This window comes from Ailuropoda melanoleuca, chromosome X (genome assembly GCF_002007445.2).
Source record: "Ailuropoda melanoleuca isolate Jingjing chromosome X, ASM200744v2, whole genome shotgun sequence".
NCBI lineage: Eukaryota > Metazoa > Chordata > Mammalia > Carnivora > Ursidae > Ailuropoda > Ailuropoda melanoleuca.
This window is the reverse complement of record NC_048238.1, coordinates 92,322,395-92,343,664: the sequence shown is the minus strand read 5'-3', so window position 1 is coordinate 92,343,664 and position 21,270 is coordinate 92,322,395. Positions and strand designations below refer to the sequence as shown.

The window sequence follows — 21,270 nt, the reverse complement described above, 5'->3', positions numbered from 1 at the left end:
GCATATGGCCCTTCTCTTTACTACGTCTGTATCTTTGGGGTAAACACCCAGTAGTGCAATGGCTGGGCCTATTGACCCATTCTTGTCTAAATCTCCACTGCCCCTATTTCTTTTTTTTTTAAGATTTTTAAAATTTATTTATTTGACAGAGATAGACAGCCAGCGAGAGAGGGAACACAAGCAGGGGGAGTGGGAGAGGAAGAAGCAGGCTCATAGCGGAGGAGCCTGATGTGGGGCTCGATCCCAGAACGCCAGGATCACGCCCTGAGCCGAAGGCAGAGGCTTAACGACTGAGCCACCCAGGCGCCCCACCACTGCCCCTATTCTTAATGATTCACAGCCACTAAAAAGAATATATACGTATATATATAAAATATAGTATATACATAATATAGACATTTACATAGGTAATGTAGTACACACATACACACACACGCACACACTGGCTTGGAAAGAGACCCACAATAATAGGACAATATAGTTCTATATAATAAGTATGCATGTGTTTTTATGCATATAGAGAAAGGTCTAGAACAGCACTATTCAAAGGAAATAAAATAAACGTCACAGATGTAATTTTAAATTTTTTAGTAGCTGAATTTAAAAGGTAAAAGAAACAAGTAAAAATAACTTAACAATAAATTTCATTTAACTCAATATATCCAGATCATCATTTCAACATGTAATCAATATTGAAAAACTGAGGTATTTTACATTTTTCCTACTAAGTCTCTGAAATCCAATGTACAGTTTATGCTTACAGCACATCTCAATTCGGTCTAGCTACTTTCAAGTATCCAATAGCCACTTACGGCTACTGGCTGTCACATTGGACAGCATAGTTCCAGGATATACAGTGAACTGTTAATAACAGTTTCCTCTGAGAGACTGGCTGGGGAGAGCAGAGAGATTTCTACTTTTAATTTTATCTTTTATTACATTTACAATGAATATTTTGATTTTATAATAAAAACTGACTCTAGCTGACAGACACCTCCAGCATTACTCTTACATGGCCACTAACAGAACTAATCTTACCTCCGATAGCAAATCTGATTTCTCTGCCTCAGTGAATCTGCTATTCCTTAAAAACCCTCTCTTCTTTGCAACCCCAATCCCTAAATTGTAAACCTTCATTCTTCACAGTTTCCGATCCGTTTAATCTCTTCTCAGCCCCACTATTCAAAGGCCAAAGGAGATTTAACCACTCACTCATGTTTCATGATGTTCAGCTGTGGGAGGGTCTGATTTGGGACCACAAAACTCATGCGTGAACAGATGTCCTTATAATCTTGATTCCTTCTCTCAAAGTCCTCCACATGGGCAGCCAGGTGGGAATTGACAATGCAAAAGGTAGTGTTGTGAAATACAAATCTCACAGCTACCCCACCTTTGTTTCCCTGTTAGCAAGAGTAATTACTCACAGTTAGTACAAAGACACAACTAGCAGTTAAACTTCACATGGACATAAATAATAATCAAGCTCATTTCCAAAGTAACTCGCCATTTTCCCCATGATTCCAGTTCCAACTGTTTCTGCAGCAACATCACGGATATATCGCCACTGGTCCTTTCTGGCAAATATGAGGAGCATCATCCCAACAAGGCGGACTAGTTGAACCTATGAGTTCCAGGGAGTTAGAAAAGGTTCATGTTAATACCACTCTTTGCCACACATCTAGTCCCACAACTAATTTTCCACCAAGAAGATATTAATGATGCTCAAATCCGAATCCAAATCTTCTAATTTCCCAGTGGACCCCATGCAAAGGAAACAAAATTTCTCTGAGGCAGCTCTTATCTGACTCTGACCAGTAGGAGTTAAAAGTCTTTGGGGACATCAGGGGCGCCTGGGTGGCTCAGGTGGTTAAGTGTCTGCCTTCGGCTCAGGTCATGATCCCAGCGTCCTGGGATCAAGCCTCACGTCAAGCCCCATGTCAGGCTCTTGGCTCAGCGGGGAGCCTGCTTCTGCCTCTCCCTCTGCCTCTCCCCCTGCTCATGCTCTCTCTCTGTCTCAAATGAAAAAAAAATAAATAAAAATAAAATCTTAAAACAAAAGTCTTTGGGGACATCAAGTACATTCAGTTCTAGGATCCATTATTTTAATCACTTGTAAACATACCACGAGTAGATAGAATTAAAAAATCAAATAAAAAAAACCCCTATCCCAGCTTGTTCCTTTTGCCTCTCCTTCCTAGTTTCTGATTTCCAATTTCTTAAGAAATTAAAATTTATAAAATAGCAATATTTTTTACTTTGATTATTTTAAGTCTGAGAACCAGAGCTACAGATACGTCTGAAATATGTGTTACCCAGGGACCTATATGAGAGGAGTAACACCTTCAGGATTTTTATTACCTATATCAACTGTTAGAAGAAGTAAATGAAAAATATTCAGGTGACTTCTTTTAAAGGGCTTACTACAGTAGCCATGTAATTTAAATAACTGTTCTGGTAGCCTCTACCACATGCTTTCTAAAGACCAACAAATTGGCCCACCTTGCTAAAGTCAACTCTACTTTTGATTTACAACAAATTTTAGAACTCATTTAAATTCTGCAACACTTCTTGCTGATTCCACAGTATACCCTATGCACCCACATGCTTCAAACCACTTTTCTATAAAGCATCCTGTTCTGGCCATGTCAGTGAATAATTCTGATCTTAAACTCTTACTGTTATCTTGTAAGTAATTATTGTAAGCTAATTATCATTCTGAGAATAAAATTCTTCTTTTCTCCTAAAAGCTACCTAAGCAATGAAAATACAGAATCTGAAAGCTTAGGAAAATTTTTTTCTAGAAAAATAGGTGTAAAGAATTAGTCTGCCCTATTGAAGTATTACACACAGGGAAGAAGTCAATTAAACCATTCTTTTGGAACAAGTTACAGTTAACAGAATAACTTCTAGGGAATTCTATTTAGTTGTATACTAAAAAAGAAAATTAAATGCAGCTTACTTTCTTATACTTGGCTTTGGAATGCAAACCCCTCTCCACAGCCATGGACCACTCTTGTTCTTTCACAGATTCAAAGTAGAAAAAGGCTTCTGTGCTCAAGTCCAGCTCTTGAAATCTGAAAAACAAACAAGAAGACATGAGATCTATACATGTCCCATAATTATCTCTGTCTACCTCCTTGCCCATTTTCTGAGACATTAGGTGAAAAGGGAATGGGGAAAGAGATAAATTTTTACAGAACTGCTCTACTGACCCAGGTGATCAGTAAGGACAAGCAGCTTTCTTTTTCAAAAGACCCTCTATAAGTATATGCACAGGCTATACAAAATGAATCTTAAAAAGCGGAGGCACCTGGGTGGCTCAGTCAGTTGAGTAGCTGACTCTTGATTTCAGCTCAGGTCATGAACTCAGGGTCCTGGGATCCCTGTTCAACAGAAAGCCTGCTCAAAGATTCTCCCTCTCTCTGCTCCTCTCCCTGCCCCTCCCCCTGCTCATGCACTCTCTCTCTTTCAAATAATAAATCTTTTGGGGGGCGCCTGGGTGGCTCAGTTGGTTAAACAGCTGCCTTCGGCTCAGGTCATGATCCTGGGGTCCTGGGATCGAGCCCCGCATTGGGCTCCCTGCTCAGTGGGGAGTCTGCTTCTCCCTCTCCCTCTGTCTCCTGGCTTGTGCTCTCACTCTCTCTCTGTCAGATAAACAAAGTCTTTAAAAATAATAATAATAATAATAATAATAATAATAATAATAAATATTTTTTAAAAAGTATATGCACAGACTATGCAAAACATAAACAAAAAACAAACAAAAAAAATCTCCACAAGGGATAACAGTGGAGCTTTGTTTATATATCCTAGGAATAGTCACTGTTGGAATTGACCTCAAGTCTGTTTCTATTAAGAATGCAGTTTTCTTCGCATTTTGAGAGGACTAGATGTTTCCTTTCAACATTTCAGGTATCATCCCTTTCTTATCTCACAAATTTGAACCACAAGTTAATTCTCACATATAGTCTATAGTGAGTTTTCACCAAACAGTTAAAAAAGAAAAAGGAGAACAAAATGTCATGTAAACTAATACCAAATATATAGCCAAAAGGAAATTCCAGATGCGTTCTTTACCCAATGCAGTAGATATCAGGAGGATTTGAATCACAGTTCAGCCAAGGTTCCAACTCACTATCTGGAGACTGGCCATTCACGTTCCACGTTCCAACAAAAAATCTAATACACAATACCAAAAAATTATTTGAAAACAAAGGTCAAGTATGAACCAATGAAGTTTTCTCATCACTTTTATACAAGGGTATATTCACAATAAGCCAACATAATTTCTCAAAATGTTTTGTTATATACATAAGAAACACCTCTCACATGTAGAACACAAAGGCAGTGGGCTTAATTCTCCAAAGTTTACATTAGGTGAACCCACAGAAAGGAATCAAGTCTCTATTTAAAAAATACAAAGCTAATTGCTCTACCACATTTCTTTTCAGTTAAACTCCACCCAAACTTATACTTGAAGGGAGAGCTTGTAGATGGGAAAAAGGTATCTTCATGATGTAAATACATCTAATATGGATAACTGTTCCATAAGGAGCTGTAGTTGAATCCAAAAACTCACTTCCCGAAGGATTACAAGGACATCTGTGTAGGAAATTCTGTTGAGGCAGATACACAGTATTAACGGGGAAAGCAGAAGGGAAAACTCATAACTGTCTTAATTGTTTACATACAAAAATAAGCATCATGGGGAATATGAGGAACTATAGGTTTTAGCACAGGGATATGGTTATAATTGAATTAGAACAAATAAGGCATACTGGGATAGCAGATGGGACCAGAATCTTGGACTATTAAGCATACATGTTGTTCACAAACAACAAAGAGAAGTGTTGCTGCTTTGTACACCGGAATATATGCCATGCCACACCACACACACTAGGTCCACAAAAGATACCAATAAATAAATGTGAACTGAGAAATATGATATAGAGGAAAGAATCCTCTCAATCAAGAGGACAGGGTAAAATTTTCTGTAGTTAACTTACCAAAGTAAGTAAGTTAAGCTAGTGGTAATGGCAGACATTAATCTTCCAATATTGGTGAGAAAAAATTCAGCAGGCCAGAAAGATAAAAAACACACCTGCTTAGGGAATGTGCTAGGGGATTATTCTCTAGTAGATGTGAGCCTGATTTGGTTCTGAGTGTCTAGAACCATTAGTAGACATAGTATCATTTGTAGTTAGAAAATCCAAGGGAAATTGTAGCATTTGTGTTATTTTGTCCATGTATGTTATTGACCAATATAGAGACAGGGGCTTGAGCCAGCTGACCATTCCTTTTATCATGCTTTGATTCTTAATTAAGCTAATTAAACTAATACCTTAAAAAACAAATAGCCATTATATGCCGTACCTCAGTAAGTAGAAGAGAGACTAACCTGAAATTCTGAATGTTGACATATTCTTTCTCTCGCTTTGCCAGGATATGTTTGATGAGACCCTCCCGCTGCCCAGCCTGGGTATTTGGTACAAAGAGCTTCCGCATGGTGTTGGTCACTTTGGGCTGTTCCTTGTTAGAAGCTTCCTTGTCACGTGGAAGCCTAGCAAATAAATGAGAATTTCGAAAGTGAAACTGCCTATAATAAAAAAGTCTCCTAAATGGGAAAAATGTCTTGACACAGGACTTACATTCTATTCACTGAAGGGGGTGGGGGTGGGGGTTCCCGATGAATCCCTGTAGGATGATTTTGTGAATTAATTTTCTTGTCCAAATTCATAGATGAAAAATTATCCTCAAATCCAAGAAGCCCTGAAGTACACAGAACCCAGAGTCAAAGGGAGGGAAATAAAGATACCATCTAATTTATCCAGGATAGACAGAGCTTTGCTTTGATCAGTGGTTTTGATTTGATCACTATTTGCTCAATGGCATTACCAAACAGAAAGGTACCATAAGGATACCCTGAAGAACTTGACATACTAACTAGAACAATAGCAAGTTACATTAATTTGGAATCTGAATGGTAACAGCTAACATTTATTAAAGACTTAGCATAATGCCTGTTTGATAATAAGGGATTATATCATTATCTTCTTTAATCATCATAAAGACCCCAAGAGGCCAGTACTATTAAAAATCTTCCCATGTTACAGAAAAAGAAATGGAAGCTCAACATTGTTGAGTAACTTGACCGAGGTCATACATAACTAGCAAGTCACAGATTTGGGGTTTAAACCCAAGCAGTTTGGCCCTGGAGCCTGCAATTTTTACCACACTGCTAAGCAGGCTCCTGAGGAGCTAACATGCCACAGAAAGGATTAGGAATGAACATCAGTCAGTGGGCATGGACTCAGTAAAACCACTCCATAGGAGAAGGTGTCTCAGACTGACATTAATCCACATTATCTAACTGTCCAGATAAAATCTACTCTGCAATGATCACAGCAACCAGGCAAAAGAGAAGTTTTTCAGTACCTGAAAAAACAGAAGGCTTGTCCTTAGTGTCTAATTTCTGGTACCAGCTAGATGAGTCCTTTTGCTCTGGAACAAGAAGTTGTGACTGAGCTAGAGAGATAAGAGTCATGGTCAGAAACAGGGGAGCCCTATCATTGAGTGGAATTTACCATAACCAAAAGCCATTCACTCAGCACTCCTCAAATGCAGGGGCTAGCAGCATTTTTTTTTAAGATTTTATTTATTTATTTGACAGAGAGAAAGACAGCGAGAGAGGGAACACAGGGAGGGGCAGAGGGAGAGGGAGAAGCAGGCTTCCTGCTGAGCAGGGAGCCCGATGCGGGGCTCTATCCCAGGCCCCTGGGATCATGACCTGAGCCGAAGGCAGACGCCTAATGACTGAGCCACCCAGGCGACCCAGCCAGCAGCATCTTGAATGTGAAGGAAGAGACTAAGAGAATGAGGGCAGCTCTGGGATCATCTGGGAGCAGGAGGATTATATTCTTCAGTAAGCTGTCCATGCCGTGACACTGAAGATTCTGGAAAATGGCCCAGTGTCCTTATAGCTGAATAGACTTGTTCCCTAACCTAATCCTGGGTTCATTCCTGAAGGCAGAAAAATCAGCACTGAAGACTGAAGGGGTGAGGTACTTGGCTAATGGCTGCTTGCCTCTGCATCAGCATGTCAGAACTTCACTGCCATTCAAAGAGCAGAAAGAAAACTGCTGAGTCTTGAGTTACCCTCCTGAGCAGCAAGGACCTCCGAGAGGAACTTCAAACAGTGTTCCTCATCAGGGATTTCAAAGTGCCGCTCTCTGGTCCGGTCCCCCTGAATCCGAATTTTGCAGCCACCTAAAAAGAAGTGAAATCCACACACATATACCTATGGAATACATGCTTTTTTGGGGTCATACTCTCAACTTATCAGTTTAACAGGAGAAGGTCCAGATCACAAATATTCTAAGGCCTCTAATGTAGGAAACCTGTCTATAGGATCAGGGGATTTGGTTGGGGAGTGCAATACAGGGAGGGAAATCTAAAGGGCTGATGAACTGTGTCAATAAGCAGCCCACTTACGGTGATATGATAAATACTAAAATCAGTTTTCCTATGTTCTGATATATCTCCCCAATGTCAATGCAGGGACCAAATTCTAACAAAAGATCACTTCCCCAACTGCCCTCCTCCCATCTCCCAGCTGGAAATTCCTACCATTTCAAATCTAGATTATATATTAAGAGTATTTGAGCATAAAGGGAATAAAGAAAACAAGATGGTTTGCTCCTAGGTATAGACTGTACCTAGGCAATTGAATTTACAAACTAATTAAAAAATAAAAGAATAGTGGGATTGGTTTGAATTATTCTGAAAAGAAGTACCTATACCTCATTACCTCAAGTAAAAAAAGCATGTCTTGAATAAATGTACGAAAGCAATATAATGACCTATGACCAGGAGTGGTCTGGTTCAAGCATAGCCAACTGGAAAACAGTATAATTAGCAGCAAAGTGATCTAGGACATTAGTTTCTTATGTATATAACATACTGTCTCCCTTTTTCTGATGCCCTAGTTATCATATTTATCAATCGTCTTGATATGATCATCCAGGAAACCTATGTACTTGTTTATGTTCTTATTTTAACTGATTTAGTACATATATTGCTTTCTCATGCTGCTGGAAGCCATAAGTTCCTTGAGAGCAAGAGGTGGCCTGTACATACAGGTAATCCAACACAACACTTTCGATGATCTCCCAGGGTTGTCTGGGACCAAAGGCTTCTCAGGACTCAGGACTTTCAAAGCTAAGTCTGGGAAAGTCCCAGGCAAACCCGGATGATTGGTTACTTTACTGGTGACAATGCTGTCAGACTTCACGGACAGAAGGCATTTAATAGATGACTGTTGGACCAGACTCCCTCACACTTATAAATGACAAAGAGATGGGAAAATGAAATGAAATCCACTTCTGAATCTCTCTTGCCTTTGCATTTCCCTTATGTTTCTATCTTCACAGGTTTAGTGATTAGACGAAAAGAGATAAAAAATAGAGAAAAATGTGAAAACGAAGGCACCCAAGTGGACCACAGACAGGAAAATTAGTGAGGGTGTTATCATAAGGAGAAGAAAAAACAACCGGCATGAATAAAGGCTGTCAATTACCACAGCCTTGAAAATCAGGGAAAACCTCCTTTGGGGTACAAGCAGTCCTCCCTTTCTCAGATATTTTATATAAAAAAATAGAAGAAAATTAAAAGGCCAGTTTCTATCTGATAGAAACTTAAACAAGAACACATAATCTCTCTCTCCCACAACCCTTGAAAGATACATTGTAGCAAATATAAAAAACACACTGACTCGTTTAACAGAAAACTCCAGAAACTGCTTACAAAATAATACTAGATACTCTCTCACCATATTGTGTGGGAAAGAGGACAAATTACCCCATGACTCAACCTTCTACTACTCTTCCTTCCAAAACCCCCTAGCCTCTTTGTGATCAACATTCCTATATCCTCAAACTTCTCCTCTGAACACTCCCTGCATCTCTCAGTAATTCTCAACTATGGGTGCATTAGAATCACCAGAGGCATTTTTAGAAAATAGACATTTGGGTCCCACCCCAGCTCAATAAAGCAGAATCTCAGGGGGTGAGGCTCAGGCGCTGGTAGTTTTCAAAATACTCCCCAAGTAATTCTTTTTTTTTTTAAAGATTTTATTTATTTATTCGACAGAGATAGAGACAGCTAGAGAGAGAGGGAACACAAGCAGGGGGAGTGGGAGAGGAAGAAGCAGGCTCATAGCGGAGGAGACTGATGTGGGGCTCGATCCCATAACGCAGGGATCACGCCCTGAGCCGAAGGCAGATGCTTAACCGCTATGCCACCCAGGCGCCCCTCCCCAAGTAATTCTAATGTGCATCCAAATTAAAAATCAAAGAGTCACCTGTGAAGTGGTTGCTCCCTGGATGCTGTTTATGGTCTCTTACACCCTATGGAATTTTAGACCAGTGTCCTTACTTGTCCTAACACCATCTCCAGACCATTCCTTCTTCTCCTCCCTCAGGACAAATCTTTTTTCCCTTTCAGTTTACCCACTGGGTTATACCAACTTCTTCCCTTCCCTCCTCCCTCTATGAGATCATGTACCATCCTCACCAAAACTTCTGAATCCAGGATTCAAAACCTGACTCATAAGACTTCCTCTCCACTCAAACTCTTGCCTTTAATTTGGGTCCCTTACAAATTAGTGCAGAAAACACAGTCAACATCTTCAACTTCCTCATCCAATGACCTTGGCCCATCATCTCAGCCACCTACTCCTTCAAGTCCCTACTGGGATTTCCCTCAGTTGTACTCTGAACCTTTTCATCATAGAAACCACCACCCCATAAACCTCTAATTCAAATACCCCATTTTGACCTGTTACTTCCAGCTTACTTGCTCATATGGGAACCTCCAGCATTGATCCCTCTACTTTCTTAGTATCCATTCACTCACTCCTGCTTTCACTTCTTATTTTATCAAACCGATGTCATCATTAAACTCTGTTGCAAAAGCGCAGAACTGCCTTACCACCCTGTTCCTCCACAGCACCTACCTGGTTAAATTGCAACCCTCAGAAATTCAACTAACTGCCTTACTGCAGAGGGAGTAAGCACATACACACACACACACACACACACACACACACACACACACACACACACACACCCCTATTATTATAAAATGATTGCTAACCTCAGCTGGGCCCTCTATGATAGAAAGTCATCTAAGTTTCCACAGTCAACTAGTCTCCCACTACTACCTGGAACAAGCATTTCACACCTCCTCATTTATACTCAATTTTTGGATCCCTTCTTCTCAAACCCTCTCATTCCAAGTGGATTGCTTCACCTCATGCTTCAGAGAAAATGGAAGCCATCACATAGAAACCTACCTGTATTTGTATTTAATTTCTCCTTTCCCTTCTGATATAAGGAAGAGGAGTCCTCCTATCAAAGGCCACCTTCTCTTTGAATTATAACCCCTCCAATTCTCTCAGGAACCTTACATTCACAATCATTCTCAAGACACCTCCCCCCAATATCTTTAAACTCCCCCTTTCACAGGCTCCTTCCCATTAGCATTAAATTGTGTTCTAAATCCTGTTTTAAAAACAAAAAACCTTCCTAGACCCCATATTTCCCTCCAACTCCAGTCCGTCTCTACATTCCCCTCCACAGTAAAGCTTTTTATTTTTTTTAAAAGATTTTATTTATTTATTTGTCAGACAGAGAGAGAGAGAGAGAAAGTGCATGCGCACAAGCAGGGGAAGCAGCAGGCAGAGGGAGAAGCAGGCTCCCTGCTGAGCAAGGAACCCAATGTGGGACTCGAACCCAGGACCCTGGCACCATGCTCTGAGCCAAAGACAGATGCTTAACTGACTGAGCCACCCAGGCATCCCTCACAGTAAAGCTTTTTTAAAAAACACATAGTCACTACTTACTCACCTCCCATTTCTCTTGTTAATCCACTCCAATATGACTTTGGCTCCCACAACCCTTCTAAAATAGCTTTGTTAAGGTCACCAATAACCTCCAAATTGCTAAAGCCAATGGATCCTCTTCAGTCATCTTATTAGACCTATCAGCAGAAATCAATAGTTGACCACTCCTTGAATAATCTCTTCTGAAGGCTTCTATGATACTATACTCATCTAGTTTGCCTCTCTCTTTTTGGTCACTAATTTTTTAGTGCCCTCTGAGGTATCTCTTCCTCTAACCTTTAAAAAGCAGGGTTCCTTAGAGTTCAATCTAAAACCTTTTTCTCATTTGGTATCAGCATTGTCCAATATGGTAACCAATAACCACATGTTGACTAATGAGTACTTGAAATGTGCCTAGTGTGACTGAAGAACTGAACTTCTAATTTTATTTCTAATTAATTTAAACAGGCACATGTAACCAGTAACTACCATATCTGATAGCACAGCTCTATTTCCAATCACATCATCTCTCATGGTTTCAAATACCATCTGTACGCTTGTGGCCCAGACCTTTCTTCTGAGCTTCAGATGCATACATTCAACTGTCAATTTATCACCTACAATCAAATGTCTCAAAGAAATAAACATGGCTAAAACTGAATTCACGACCCCTCAAAAGAAAACTCATTCCTTCTGCAATGTTATTTTTGCAAATGGTACCATCATCCACACTCACGCCAATAACCTAAGATTCATCCCTGACACTTTTCTTCAACTCACTACCTATGCCCAAACCAACCTCTGCTGATTTAACCTCCAAAAACATTTATCAAATCTGACCACTTCTCTACATTTATCCTGCCACCATACTCATATTCTCTAGCTTAAACTCTTAAAAAAAAAGATTAATTTTATTTATTTATTTTTTTTTAAAGATTTGATTTACTTATCCCCTCTGGTCTCAATTTAAATGTTATTTAAAGAGGCCTTCCCTGACCAGGTCACCTAATTTAGTTAACCCTCTTATAAACTCTTCGTATTTCTCCTTGATAGCATTTATCAAAACTGCAACTATGTAAGTATCTACACTTAACAGTTCAAAGTCTGTTTCCTGTACTGATTCATGATACAACATGACTATATTGCTTTCTGATATATCCCTAGAGCCTAGCACAGTGCCTAGCACATAAAAGGTATTCATATTTTATGGAATGAATTAATGGATTATAGGCATCTAGTACTAAACAGCACAGAAGCAAGAACAAAAGCAGGAACAGCTAGCTATCTTCTCTATGTTGTTCTCCTATTGATCCTGTAGCACTTAGAACAGTGCCTGGCAAATAGAAGGCACTCAACAAATATTTGTTAAATAATGAATAAATAAGGGAGGATTTAATATTAGGAAATTAGTATAATACAGTTCATCAATAGGTCAAATAAGGAATAATAATATAACCATCTCTAAAAACAGTGTAAAGACATCTGATAAAATTCAATATACATTTATGATTTTAAAAACCACATAAACTGGAAATAAATGCAGTTTCTTAATATGGTTTTTAAAAAACCATATCAAATCAACAGGTAATCATGTCCTCGGCAATGAAGCACCACCTGAGGCATTCTTACTGAAAATAGGAGCTAAACAAGGATTATCACCATTATTTAATATTGGTCTTAAAATTCTCATTGGTGTAATGAGACATGAAGCAAAACTAATAGTTACAGGTACTAGAAAGGAGACAAAATTATTATTTGCAGATGAAAAGGGCTATCTATCAAAACCAAACAACAAAATAAATAGCACCCCTAAAATTTTAAACATATTTCTATAAAGTGGCTGCATAAAAGATAAATATCTAAAACTCAGTAACTATAAGCTAGTACAGTGATATACCATGTTCCTGGACAGTGTCTTAATTTTATAAAGGACTTAATTTAGTAAAATTTGGCACAAACCTATGGTGAAATATTAGTCATTAAAAATCACATTTTTAAATAATTTTAAATGACATGGAAAAAGCTCACAATATAATGTTAAATGAAAATGCAGCACAAAAACTACATATAAAGATTCCAATCACATAAAAACTTAAATAAAAGACTGGAAGGAGATACATAACAATGTTAGCTACAGTGGTGATCTCTAGATTGCAGGAGCATAATTTTAATTTGATACTTCAAACTTTTCTGAATTTTTCATATTGTATATAATGAAGATATATTTATTACCTCAATAATCAGAAAAATTATTTTAAAAGGTTTAATACCAACATCCAGATAATGGGAAAATACATATTTACATTAAAATCAGGCCAGCCTAACAAACCCAGGGCCTCCCTCCTGCAACATACTATATGCTCTAAAGGCTTATGTATGAAGCCCAAAGATCAAGATAAAACCTGGTTTCACTGCAAAATTACTAAATGGGCAGAAATAAGAAGGGATTTTATTCAAGTGGTTACTGAACTATTACCCTGCTATGATCCAGTAACTCAAACTCTGGACACAGCAAAACATGGCTAATTTCTATGTAGGAGAAGCCAAAAGAACTAATGCCATAAATAGGTGTTTATAAGAGAAAAGGCACAGCTCAGTTTAACTTTTCAGCTTTGGATCAAATATCTTTTTTTTTTTTTTTTTTTTTTTTTAAAGATTTTATTTATTTATTCGACAGAGATAGAGACAGCCAGAGAGAGAGGGAACACAAGCAGGGGGAGTGGGAGAGGAAGAAGCAGGCTCATCGCGGAGGAGCCTGATGTGGGGCTCGATCCCATAACGCCGGGATCACGCCCTGAGCCGAAGGCAGACGCTTAACCGCTGTGCCACCCAGGCGCCCCTGGATCAAATATCTTTTTCTACAGGTAGAACAGGACATTTTGGAATCTTATTTCGACAGCAATGTCAGTCACTGCTGAACTGTTTTTGCTCAAATTTTGCTTTTTTAGTGTTGTTTCTGGCTTCTCCTTTCTAAGCACAAGAAGACATAGATAGTAAGTTATTTGCTCTCTTGGATACCTGAAGAAATCAGCAGCTAGGTTTATTTAGCTTTTCAGAATCAACTCTTAAGACTTCTAATATCCATGACCAAAGAAAAGAATAATAAAACCCAAATCAGAAAAAGCCTATCTAAACTGTTCAATACAAATTAATGGTGGCAAGGACAGGGACTGTTTCTAAACAAAATTATGTATAACCCATAGCCCCAAGCTAAGAGCTAAACCCCACTCATTCAAGGACTCAAGCAGGAGATAAGGCAACCAGTTTGATTTACATTCATGTGGTCACAAACTCTTTCCCATAGCAACCACCGAGTAGTCAAGGTAGCATTCAAGTGCCCATTTTCTCCTCCCCATAACACAGTACAATTAGATGATAAACAGAGAACAGCTTGCACAGAAAGTCAATGATGATTTGCTTCAAACAGATAAAAATGAGAAAACTGAAACAGTGAGAAGGAAGACCATGTTCTTTCTGATAAAGGGATGCCTTGAGGGGATGGAGCTTAAATAAATGACCAAAATAATTTTAAGGAAAAAGAGGTAGCCTGAGACAAGCAAGGTATCTCCAGTACAAGAGGGACTCTATAGCCTCCCAAAATGATATAATGAATGAAGGAAAACATTATGATTTCATATGCAAAAATAAAAAGCGAGTGAGAAAAAAATTTTAAAATATAATAGCAGTTAAAAAAAAAAACCATAAAACCACTGATGGCAAAAATACTGATGGCTCAAAGAAGTTCACCATTAGAGAAGCAGATCAGATCTTCAACTTTTTAAAGAGTCTTGCCAGCCACCTGGCTTTTCTTATGTTTACACTAAATGTTTTTAGGGGGAAAAGTTAATTTGTATGGCTGCCTTAAGAAAAAGAAGAATACAGGATAAGATGGTAAAATTAAAATGTGCCCAAAAAGGGGTCTTAATATAGTGGGTATTCAATTAAATATATGTTGAATGAAAATAAATTCCATTCAGAATGGTACTCACTGTTAGAAGCTATATCAATCAAAAGAGTTTCTTCTGCTTCTGAGGGAAAAGAAGAAAGAACAGGATTAGGGAAGAGAAAACCATTCATTACAACTAAAAGAAGCATATGCCTAAATAAATAACTGCTTCTCTCAGTCACCACTCCTAAGTCTTAGAAAACATTTAAAAAATCCTTTGCTTTTTTGTTTAGCATTTTTAAAAATGGATTTTGGAAGCACTAGGTTCTAAAGATTATGAGCAATTCAACTAAAAGAAAACTAAACTGAACAAATAACCAAATGGAACACCTCAAAGCAAATCAAGGAACGACAATAGTAGGCAATATAAACATGTTAATTCAAGTGAAGGTGAGTTTAATTCCGCTAAACTATAACACACTGATTTAATATAATCTAATTGTGTCACTTAGTTAATTCTTTTTTTAAAAAAAATTTTATTTTTAAGTAATTTCTACACCCAACCTGGGGTTTGAATTTGTAACACCGAGATCAAGAGTTACGTGCCCTACTGACTGACCCAGCCAGGTGCCTCTAACTAATTCTTTAAGAAAGCCAAGGGGCACCTGGGTGGCTCAGGTGGTTGAGTGCCCAACTCTTGATTTCAGCTCAGGTCGTGATCCCAGGGTCATGAGATAGAGCCCCGCATCCGGCTCCAACTGGCTCTGTGGGCTCTGAGCATGGGGCTCCCTCCTCCTCTGTCCCTCCCCCACTCTCTAAAAATGAATAAAATTTTAAAAATCTAAAAAAAAAAGCCAAGGAAGTGACCCCAAAGGCCCAGAGATGAATTACTTTAACTCAGATTTTGTCTCTGAAAACCTCCCAGTGATCTCATTTCCTCTGCCTCTGCCCCATTTAGGATCAGAGAATACCTTAAGCTCTTGACCTTCAGGCTACAATTAATACCTGGGGTCGGGCCTATCAGACCCAACAAGGAAGTATAAAACAGGGCAAAGCACAGTCTCTCAGTTCAGAGTTCTCTTTTCTCCCAGCTGGCTCTCCTGGACTTTCTTCCTTACCTCCAGTGTCTAGATGCAACCCATCTCTTCCTCTCTGACTTCCCTGGATTTGGCCAACAGCACCTGTAAGACCCTTCTGGCTAGTTGAACTCTGGGTACTGACTCCTTAGGATTAGCCTGGATCTACCTTGGCCAGATGGAGTAGTCTCAGCCTTTTTAGCTCCCTTACAAGCTTGGATTGTATATTTGGCCCCATTGTTCAGTTACTACAATAATTACTGGTAAGTAGTTGTCTAATATTAAAAAAATAGCCTCAATATTCTCACTAGCATGATGAAGCAAGGGACAACAGGGCATCAGGACATAAGTACTGTAAGTTCCCCACTGTTCTTCAGTAACTTTAATTCTTTAAAACCCAAATATTTATAGACTTATCAAAATAGATGCACAGGTTGGGAAATAGAAAGGATCTAAAAACTCAAGGAAGTAACTGTTCCTTTTGTTATGGGGAACTACCATGTGTGCACACACATATTTTCTTAGATTACAATCTAACAATCTACCGTCTATTTCTTATTAAAAAGAATACTAAGAGAAATAGGCTAAAAGTGGCTGTAGAAATAGTACAAAAGGTACAGAGTTAATAAAATGCTAAAACGTAAGGTCATGTTCTTTGGCTTTTCACCTCTTTAAAGGGCTAGGTATGTAATAATGGTGCTACACCATGAAAAGTGAAATGACCACAGCAACTTATATGGCTTGCAGCTGCCTTGTTCAATATGTCCCTCTCACACAGGGCAGGCTAAATGGATGATTTCATTCCTCTATACAATGTGGATACTATTCACTGCAGGTATTTTTAATTCTTAATATATATTATCTTAAAAACTCATACCCATTTAGTATTTCTACTTACAGGAATAAATCCTATTTAGAGATGTGCAAGATTTATGTACAGAGATATTCATCACATTACTATATAAACTAGCAAAAAAAACCCGAAATGTCAAACACGGGAATAACTACATTATGGGCTATTCATGAAATGGCACAGTATATACCTATTAATAGGATGGAAAAGCAATCATAATATGAGGGCATGCAGAACACACAGAAAATTACATATAGTATGAGTTCTGCCTACCCTAAAAGTTACATGTGTAGAAAAAAAGGAAAATGTTAGGTGTTTATCTCTGAAGGAAGGGAATGTACTTACTTTCTTTACACTTTTCTGGTCTTCCCAAACTTGCTACAGTATATGTATTACTTTTGTGATAAAAAAAAAGTTCAATGCAACTTAAGAAAAAAATCTATGCAAGGTAAAATTCAAGTTTTTCAATAAGCTACAGCTGATACAGAATGTTTCTTTCTGATGACACCAATGAACCCCCTGGAAACATAATGCATTTGTTCTCTAGTAATCAATTTCCCTTCCAGAGCAATGTGAGATAACAGAAGCAACACCTCCCACGCAAACCTCCCAAATTTTGAGTCTCATTGTAGCAGATGAAACAACAGATTTTCTGTTCTTTGTCCCCAAATTTGAGGGCAAGAAGCCAAATATTTCCTCCTTGGAGTCAATTTTCTTATGATTCACCAATGTCAAGGTCTGAGAATCAGCACAATTGACTGCAAGGTATTAAAATCTGGTAAGGTTTATTGCCAAATGTTTCAATTTCAAATATGTGGGGAGAAAGTGCTGAATGTGTGTGAATCCAAGTGACTTTAATACTTTACAATGAGCAGTGTGTTTGCTAAACCCAAGAATGTCATTTAGATCCACATATAGGTCCATAAGCATAAAAGACTACCTACATAAGTAACAGACTACATACACCTCTAACCCCCAGCCAGGGAAGCAGGTGAGACTATATATGTATTTCAGTACAACCCTTCAGCACTCACAAAGCATTTACCATCTTCTCAATGGTAGCTTAGTAATGTTATAATTTTATGCAAAGAGTAATACATTTCATTTTACGTGCAGTGACAAATTTAAATATGTATGGTATTACACAATGCGATAATGACCAAGGAAAAACATTGTAAAACTAGCTAGGCAATTAAAGCTAGTACCTTGAACACATCTGAAGTGGCTATTTATAGGAATGATATCTTGAACATGCTGTTCCTTCTCGCGCAACTGGATTATTAACCTAGGAAACAGAAGAATGCATCAATGAATAGCTACTGAAAAACTCAAACACTTAACAACAAAATATATTGCTGTGTTGTTACACAAATCTAGTCCATTTTTATTAGACTTACTGTATCTCATTCCCTGCATCTGAGCATCATGACAGCTAGAAATTGCTCTAGATCTAAGAGGATATTAGTGATGATCAATATCTGAATACCCACACTGTCCTATGCCATAAAGAATATATAATAGTCTATGTCCTAAACACAGCTTACGATCTTAAAAACAAGAATTATAGTGCATTTGCATTTAGAGTATGCATACCAGAGTGAAGAGTAGCTAGGTGTGAACTCCATGAGGGCAGACTACAGTTATCTTTTCACTATAGTATTTCTTTTTTTTTTAAATATTATTTACTGCTGTTTTTTTTTAAGGATTTTATTTATTTATTTGACAGACAGAGACAGCCAGCGAGAGGGAACACAAGCAGGGGGAGTGGGAGAGGAAGAAGCAGGCTCCCAGCAGAGGAGCCCGATGTGGGGCTCAATCCCACAACGCTGGGATCACGCCCTGAGCCAAAGGCAGACGCTTAACGACTGTGCCACCCAGGCGCCCCTCACTATAGTATTTCTAGCACCTAGCATAATGCCTGGAACTTAGTACTCACTCAAGTTTGTTGAATAAATGAATTAGAAATTTCATAAATTAGCCTTCAGATTATATTCCCAAGGCTTTTTACCAAAGAATGGTTCTATCTCTACAAACAAGTATACAGGCTCATGGAGAAGTAAAAAGAGGTGCCCAGCCAGCTGGATCAGTTAAAATAACCCATGACCAACAGGGTAGCAGATATCACAGCCAGTGGCCTTTACATTCCTTGTGTTTTTACTCTGGTTTCCAACTTCATGCAGGTATCTCTAGGTAAACATGCCAGAATTTTGCCCCCCAGTATGAAATGCAAGACTTCTAAATTCCTATGCACTCCTGAAATATTAATTTTCATTTACTACTTATCCTTAGTGGCCCAGTATCAAGGTATGACCTACTGGTAAACAACCATTCTGAACATCTCCTAGCTTCCCCAAATCAAGCAGTCTTCAGGTGGTTCTTTTTGCCAGGAACATTCTTCTTTTCTTCCTGAGACCTAACTCAAATACCCCCTCCTCTTAGCAGCTTCTCCTAATTCCCGGAAGCAGAACCAGTACCCTGATCCCCTTTGTTTAACCCTCTAATAAAGCACATACACCTTCCATTGCAGTTATATTTATTTCCCTCACTGATTTGAGCTCCTTGAAAACAAAGACCATATCATACTTGGTTTTGCTTCCTGCCTAATAGATGCTCAATAAATATTGGTTGAATAAATGAACCAGTTTAACTATAAACAGAGATAAATTTCTAAAAATAATTTGTTCAACCTCTGACATTAAAAAATATCATTGTTTTGAAGGGTTTTATATCTAGTTTGTTGTCTTTTGGGGGGACTTGTTTTAGCTTTGTGAACTTTTTTCAAATGTGTTAACTTTAAAGGAGATAACATGGGGAAAGGAACTACTTAGAACTAAGGGGAAATAAAAATATTAATGCTATCTTTCTGCTCCAATTCTGCTTGCCTAATTTGCAAGGGTTCATATTTTAAGGTGACTAGAGGAATATGAGGCAGGCTCCTTTCAGATTTATTTATTTATTTTAGAGAGAGAACATGTATGCAGGAGTGGGGGGAAGGGCAGTGGGAGAGGGAGAGAAAGAATCTCAAGCAGACTACCTACTGAGCGCAGAGCTGGACATGGGGCTCAGTCTCTGGACCCATAAGATCATGACCTGAGCCAAAATCAAGAGTCAGATGCTTAACCAACTGAGCCACCCAGGGGCCCCTGGGCAGGCTCCTTTCAGCCTGCAAAGTTCATGAGTTAAGCAGAAAGTCCTATAAACCCAGATGAAGATCAGAAACTAGATAAAGACTGACAAAGCAAGAGTGAAGGAGGAAGAGCTTACTTTGGGGAAAATGAACACAAACCAATATAATCTCAAAGAAACAAAGATGAGAAATAGAGTGTTTAACATTAGCAGTAAAACTTTGACTGGATTGTACTGTTAAAAGTCATCATGAAGGGGCGCCTGGGTGGCTCAGTTGGTTAAGCATCTGCCTTCAGCTCAGGTCATAATCCTAAGGTCCTGGGATCGAGTCCTGCATCTGGCTCCCTGCTCAGCCCGGAGTCTGCTTCTCCCTCTGCCCCTCCCCCAGCTTGTTTTCTCTCTCTCTCTCTCTCTCAAAACTAAATAAATAAAATATTTTTTAAAAAGCCATCATGAAACAAACAACATGGATGGACCCTGAGGGCATTATTCTAAGTGAAATAAGTCAAAGAAAGACAAATACCATATGATCTCACTTATATGTAGAATCTAAAAACAAAAACAAAAAAAACCTTGAAATCATAGATACAGAGAACAGATCAGTGGTTGTCAGAGGTAGGGGATGGGTGAAATGGAAGAAGGGGGTCAAAAGGTACATACTTCCAGTTATAAAATAAATTAGTCATGGGGATGTAATGTATAGCATGGTGACTACTGTCAATAACACTGTATTGTATATTTGAAAGATGCTAGGAGAGTAGATCTTGAAAATTCCTACAAGAAAAAATTTGTAACTGTGTGGTGATGGATATTAACTAGGTTTACTGTGATCATTTTACAATATATACAAATACTGAATAATTATGTTGTATACCTGAAACTAATATAATGTCAATTATATCTCAATTTAAAAAGTGCAACCACCCCAAAATCCATCACAAAACAAAGATAAACTTGGAATTTAAGTCAATTTCCCAATATATACTATGTGTTAGTCAATAAATAAATTGCAGCAAGAATAGGGCTAAAAATAAGTATAGAAATTCTTCTTACATGTAATCATTACTTTTAGAACAGAAAGATGAAAAATAATAGGTATATGGCAAAAAAATGGAAATTAGAATTTGGTAGTTGTCAAACAGAAAAGAGTAACAAATTGTGAATATGGACTCAGCATTATCCCTAAGAAATACTTTGATTTATTCAAGGAAGGTTAAAGATGAAACAACAGATTGCATCATAATCCATTATCCTTGGAAAAAAAATGAATAGTGTTTGATTCCCTATTTCAAAAAAACCTTTTATTTTTAATTTTAATTTTACTCTCTCAACTAAATTTCTCCAATGGTTGACAGCAGGAACTACAGAACTAAAGATTATAATAGGCTTCAAGTTCTAAGATAAAAAGCTCAAAAGTTAAAAAAAAATTCTGAGAAGAATACAAGTCAGA

At 38.2% G+C, this 21,270-nt stretch overlaps 1 protein-coding gene across 7 annotated transcripts in view; it reads right to left on the bottom strand.

The window, feature by feature from the left end:
- OCRL (OCRL inositol polyphosphate-5-phosphatase) overlaps window positions 1-21,270 on the bottom strand; it is a 52,159-nt gene that overhangs the window by 27,973 nt on the left and 2,916 nt on the right. For 3 of the 7 annotated variants that reach the window (XM_034649119.1, XM_034649121.1, XM_034649126.1), the window contains 10 exons: window positions 17,900-17,979; window positions 14,869-14,907; window positions 7,156-7,266; window positions 6,436-6,525; window positions 5,649-5,769; window positions 5,399-5,560; window positions 4,078-4,179; window positions 2,960-3,074; window positions 1,505-1,621; window positions 1,213-1,400 (listed from right to left, as the gene is read on the bottom strand). In XM_034649119.1, the coding sequence (XP_034505010.1) occupies window positions 1,213-1,400; window positions 1,505-1,621; window positions 2,960-3,074; window positions 4,078-4,179; window positions 5,399-5,560; window positions 5,649-5,769; window positions 6,436-6,525; window positions 7,156-7,266; window positions 14,869-14,907; window positions 17,900-17,979 (1,125 nt within the window). The remainder of the gene's footprint in view (window positions 1-1,212; window positions 1,401-1,504; window positions 1,622-2,959; window positions 3,075-4,077; window positions 4,180-5,398; window positions 5,561-5,648; window positions 5,770-6,435; window positions 6,526-7,155; window positions 7,267-14,868; window positions 14,908-17,899; window positions 17,980-21,270) is intronic. The other 4 variants (XM_034649123.1, XM_034649125.1, XM_034649122.1 and 1 more) reach the window with 3 other exon arrangements.